A 6000-nucleotide genomic window follows, 5' to 3' on the forward strand; every position below is an offset into this window, starting at 1 on the left:
ATTTTCACAGACGTGGCAGGATTCATCCCCAAGTCAGCTGTTCCTATCACAGATCCCACACAGCTATGCGTGACTTTAAGGAGTTTTGTCCGTAAATGTAGGGTTTTCATATAAAACTGTAATCGCAATTTATCTTGGTTTGGAAAGCCGTTCGACGTTGCATCGTATTTGCTATTGAAAGATGTGCAGAAAGGTTATTAATTGCCTTCTGGAGTCAGTTGAAACAATTGACCCTTTTAGGTGCTCGATAAGACTTGATTATCTGAAGGAATAAGGAATTTTAGGGATAAGTTACGTATTTTCGCTAGAAGAATTTTACATTGTAGTTCTTCCCTTGCTAGGTTTAGTCCGGATCGATCATCAGCCCAAAAAGTTTTCAACAAGAAACTGGCTTCTTGTGGGTTTCTTTGTCTTTCTGCCTGTGGTGATTGGCGCCATCCTTCTGGCCATCAAACTGAGACAAGCTTTATTACATCCCAGTGTGGAGGAGGAAAAAGATGAGGAGGAAGAATATGATACAGAAGGGTAAAATAACGAGACTGGAATCCTCAGTGCAACCTTTTCAGGATAAGAGAATAACAGAGTTGGGAGGGACCTTGGGGGTCTTCTCGTCCAGCCCCCCGCTTAACAGTCTTCTTTTGGGGGAGGGGAGATGAAATTGGAAGAATATTTTGCTTTTGCAAACCAGATGGGCTGTTCCGGGGAGCACTTGTAGACCATTTAATGGAGCGTTCTCCAACTGCGGCCATTGTTATTTTTATTGATTTATTTATTAGTCTTATATGCTTAGTCTTAGAGGCGACTCCAGGCCAGGGGTAGGCAACCTTGGCTCTTTTATGACTCGTGGACTTCAACTCCCAGAATTCCTGAACGTTGTAGTCCACGAGTCATAAAAGAGCCAAGGTTGCCTACCCCTGCTTATATCATCCTGGCCAAATGCCCAGTCTCTTTTTGAAAACCTCCTGTGATGCAGCACTCACAACTCCAGGAGGCAAGCTATTCCATCAATTAATTGTTCGCACTAAAGGGAGTCCTCAACTTACAGCAGTTCATTTAGTGACCGTTCACAATTACAACAGCACTGGAAAAAAGTGACTTCTGACTGTTTTTCACACTTACAACCATTGCCACATCCCCATGGTCACATGGTCAGAATTCACATGGCCACTTTTGGCAACTGGGTCATACTTAACGACATTTGCCATGTCCTCTCTCTCTCTCTCTGTGTATGTGTGTGTGTGTGTGATGTGATCCCCTTTTATCATCTTCCGACAAATAAAGTCAAGGTAGAAGCCAGCTTCGCTTAGCCACCATATTTCTAATTTAATGACCACAGTGATTCACTTAACAACTGTGTCAAGAAAGGTCATAAGCTCACTTAAAGGGCAAAGCTCACTTAACAATTGTCCCACCTAGCCACAGAAATTTGGGGCTCAATTGTGGTCATACCTTGAGGATTCCCTGTATCAGAAAATTTCTCCTTACTTCTAAGTTGGATCTTCCTTTTAACAAGCTTCCCTCCCATATTTCTTGTCCTGCCCTCTGGTGCTTTGTGGAATGAATCTATCCCCTCTTCTCTGTGACAGCCTCTCAAGTACTGGAAGACAGTTATTATGTGCCCCCCCAATCCTAGGGGGATTAGAGCTAGACATAACTAGCCCCCCCAAACATTCGTCATACATGTATCACCACACTAATTCCACCTTCTTGCCTTTCCTGACCTCCCATGCCATAGTTTCCCAAACGGATGATAGTTTGGAAAACGGGAAGAACATTTTCTCCATGGGGAGTAAAATTTTGCTTCCTACCCCACTCAAAGGTTAAAATGGCTCGATGTTCTTCAGCCTGGATTTTCTGCAATAGTTGGACTGGAGAAGCAGGCAATGCCCAGCTTAGAATGCCGCTAAGTTTCACATTGTTTCCCAAAGGATTATTTTAAAAATGTGTATCTTTTCTCCTTTTTTCAGGTCCAAGTTTCAGGAATCCCATCAGCCAGAGAGTGAAAGGTAGATTTCTGATCCTTAATTCTACGCCTGCCCCTCTTTTCTTTTTGCTTGGATAAGAGGGAACACCACGGCTGAGTCCATTCACACGGCCAGGGATTCCAGGTGCCTCTGGCGAAACCCACCTCTGAAACTTAAGAAAACCATCTCTCAGGGCCCACTTCAAAACCTCATCCTAAGAAAGCAGAACTCGAGGAAGTGGTTTCTTCCAAAAGGAACTTTTATTAGGAGAAGCTGATAGCAGGCATAATAGACAGGATCTGAGGGTTTCTAACCCCCCCCCAGATCAATAGGTTAAAAGAGTCCCAAGCAAACTCCACCCCAGTAGTTCATCTGGTCGGTTCAAACAGACCAATCCTCAGGTGTTAAGTCCGTTGTGGGAAAAGAGCTGATAACACTGGTCGTTCCCAGGCTCCTAGCGATGTTGTTGGGTCTTTGCACCTTCCCTTCCAAAACGGGACATAAGCCAGATGGCTGGAGGCGCATGCTTTTCTCACCCCAAGGTAACATCAAGGGAGAGGCACTTCAAAGAACAAGTATGCAGAGACAGCGAAAGAGATGCACTGCAGCGATAGAGAGAAACAAAGAGACAGCCCGCAGAACCCAGAGTAGTGGAAGAATTAGAAATAGGAAAAAGGTCCCCCCCACTTAATCATACGGGTTCTGACATCGTCATCTGTCCATCGGGACAATTCTAAGCTCAGTGGCCATGCCGAGGAATTCTGAGCCCCGGAGAGAACGCTCAGCTCAATATCCACGCTGAGAAATTTGGAGATGTGACCGCCCAACCTATCTGGGAATACAGGTCATCCTTGACTTACAACAGCTCATTTAGTGACTGTGGAAGTTACAACGGCCCTGGAAAAAGTGGCGTAAGACCATTTTTCACACGACCGTTGCAGCATGCCCAGGCTCACGGGATCAACATCCAGACACTTGGGCATCTGACTCCTATTTATGACGTTGCAGCATCCTCATAGTCACAGGGTCAAAAATTCGGATGCTTAACCACTGGCTCATATTTATGATGGTCACAGTGTCCCGGGGTCATGTTGTGAGCCGCCCCGAGTCCTTAGGGAGAAGGGCGGCATATAAATTTAATCAATTCAATTCAATTCAATCCAATCCTGTCCCTCCAGTGATTAGGCAGGCAGAAGGCTGTTCTGCATCAGCTAGATGTGTTTTTAAATTTTATCGCCCTCTGCTCTTGACTGATCAGCAGTGAAAATCACTCCATCCCTAATTTTGGTGACGGCCCACAGGGATCTAAGCTGGGAAGAGAGGCCTCATAGCTTAGATTTATGGTTTTGAACACCTCCCTTGTGAGACCCAAGGAGCTAATTTGTAATATTTGAAATAGCACAGGAAGGGTGCTGTATGTTGGAAAGAAGGAACAGCAACCACTCTGCACAAATTTTCCACTCAGTGTCTTATTTCCACTAACTCTCTCCTCTGTTTATATTCTTCCTTACAGTGTATAGGCAGTGACCACAGACGTTGCCAGAAGCTGACCCAATTTCCAAAGGGCTGCAAAAAGATCACTTCTCCTCATCAGGAAATGCAAAGCAATTTATTTCCCTTCTGTCGGAGCCCTTCGCTCCATCTCTTTCTTTATACCGTAATATAATTATTCAAACATTTCAGTATCTACAATAAAATGCATTTGTGCTATACTACTTTGACCTAAAATGTTTGCCCTGGGCGGAGTACGTGGGCCAGAGGAAAGATGGGGCGAGTTACGAGTGCGGTGAATCTGCCCCCCAAAAGGCGTGCTTCTGACTGGCAGAGTTTGAGAATAATTTTAAAATGGATTTTATTTAGCCCACCAGCACGGAGTTGAGACCCAGCCTAGTTAAAAATCCCAGCAGCCTGCCAGCGCCTTGAAGTGTGTGCCGGAGTTTCTAAAGATTGGAGAACAATTACCAGTGAAATGTCACAACTGGGAGGAAGGAATGAGTTTACAGGGTATCCTCGATTTACAACTGTTTAGTGACCGTTTGAGAAAAGTGGCGTATGAGCAGTCCTCATATTTACAACCATTGCAGCATCCGCATGGCCACGTGATCAGAATTGGGACTTCTGGCCACTGGCTCATATTTATGACGGTCGCAATGTCCCGGGGTCACCTGATCCCCTTTTGTGACCTCCTGACAGGCAAAAGCGCTTAACAGCTGTGTTATTAACTTTAGAAGTGTTGCAATTCCCTTAACAACGGTGACAAGCAAAGTCGTAAAGTGAGATAAAACTCACTTAACAACTGTCTTGCTTAACAGTGTTGGGCTGAATTGTGGTGGTAAATCGAGGATTACCTGTATAAAGTATTACCTTTATAAATCATTTTTTTTAGGACAATGCATCTCCCTGTCACCCTTATTAGCTAGACCAGATGGGAAACGTAACCAGATTTGCTAATTCTAGTTGATTGTTCAGCTAAGTTAAAAGAGTCTTGCAAACCTGAGCGTGCAATTCTCCCTCTTCTCTTTCTCCTCCTGGTCCCTTCTGGGCCTCTTGTCCCTCCTATTATCCAGCTGAGGACTGTTCTGCCTCTTATCTGATTGTTCCCTCAGCAACATCTCCTCCCCACATCCTTCCAATGTTTTCCCCACATATCATTACACTCCCCTTCCCAAAGACAAATATTATATAGCAGATATGACGTTAGGCTCACAAAGTAGAAATGCAAACACAATGGAAAAAAGCAGGCAGATGAGCTATGTGCATTCTTATGGACAGATAATAAATAATAAAAGAATATAGAATAACGGAGCTGGAAGGGACCTTAGAGATCTTCTAGTCCAAGCCCCTGCTCAGGGAGGAAACCCTATACCATTTCAGGCAAATAGAATTGTCCAGCGAATGAAAGCAAACATCCAAATTCACCTTCAGAGTTTAAAAGCCTGAGTTAGTTGGAGAAAAGGTTCTGTAAATGCAAGCCTCAGGAAAGAAATCCTGTTGGTCATGTTCACCAAACCCCATCAACAGACCAGAAAAGATGCACATGGAGAACTAAGATCAACCAATCAACCTCAACTAAAATATAAGTTTAAATTTACGTTTTAGAAACTCAGTCACACTAGCAAGAACTGTCTAGGAAGAAGAACTAGAAGATCTCCATGGTCCCTTATGGCCCTATGATTCTTTATTTATTTATTTTATTTATTTTATTGCATTTATATACCGCCCTTTCCCGAAGGACATACATGTAGACATCTCCTTGGCTTTTGCTGCCGTTTACACATGTTCTTTTGCGAGCTGCATGTAGAATGCATGTGACTCTCCCTCGTGAATTTTTAACTTCTCCATAGGAAAGAATTTGAAAAAGCAGCAACTTATCTAGTATGAGAGTAGCTGCAAACAGGTTTCTATCTACACAGGAAGAGCAGAGTCCATTTTGATTTTTCTGTTCTGAACCATAACCTTAGTAATTGCCAGGATCACCCATCAGTTCTGAGCAGTAAAAAAAAACTTCTTGTCGTGGAAATGTAGAATATGCAATAGGACGAATTCATGAAAACCTAAAAGAATGTGGCTATTTCAATGAGTCTGTTCCTTAGAACATAGAACAAAGAACTTCAGAGTTGAAAGTGACGTCAGAGGTCTTCTAATCCAGCCCTCTGCTTGAGCAGGAGACCCCATACCATTTCAGAGAACTGTTTGTCCTTAAAAGACTCCAGTGATAGAGCACCCATGAGTTTTGAAGGCAAGTTGTTCCACTGCTTGATTGTTCTCACTGTCAGGAAATTTCTCCGTAATTCTAGGTTGCTTCTCTCCTTGGCTAGTTTCCATTCATTGCTTCTTGCCCTGCCTTCTGGTGCTTTGGAAATAACTTGATCCCCCTCTTCTTTGTGGCTGTTCCACAAATGTTGGAACAGGACTTTCATGTGACCCTTAGCCCTTTCTTTTATTAGAGTAGACATACCCACTCTGTGCAACTATTCATCATATGTTTGAGCCTCCAGCCCCCTAATCCAGGGGTCTTCAAACTTGGCCCTTTTAT

The 6000-nt window shown here is 43.7% G+C and overlaps 1 protein-coding gene across 1 annotated transcript in view; it reads left to right on the top strand.

Annotated features, from left to right (window-relative positions):
* Positions 1-3534, top strand: part of LOC310644106 (disintegrin and metalloproteinase domain-containing protein 2-like) — a gene marked incomplete at its 5' end in the record, with an annotated part of 36623 nt that extends 33089 nt beyond the window's left edge. Inside the window, 3 exons of the mRNA XM_083368878.1 lie at positions 342-525; positions 1968-2006; positions 3478-3534. Of these exons, the coding sequence (XP_083225004.1) occupies positions 342-525; positions 1968-2006; positions 3478-3484 (230 nt within the window). The 3' untranslated portion in view covers positions 3485-3534. The remainder of the gene's footprint in view (positions 1-341; positions 526-1967; positions 2007-3477) is intronic.
* Between the last annotated feature and the right edge of the window lie 2466 nt (positions 3535-6000).

The sequence above is a fragment of the Vipera ursinii genome (assembly GCF_947247035.1).
Source record: "Vipera ursinii genome assembly, chromosome: 8".
NCBI lineage: Eukaryota > Metazoa > Chordata > Lepidosauria > Squamata > Viperidae > Vipera > Vipera ursinii.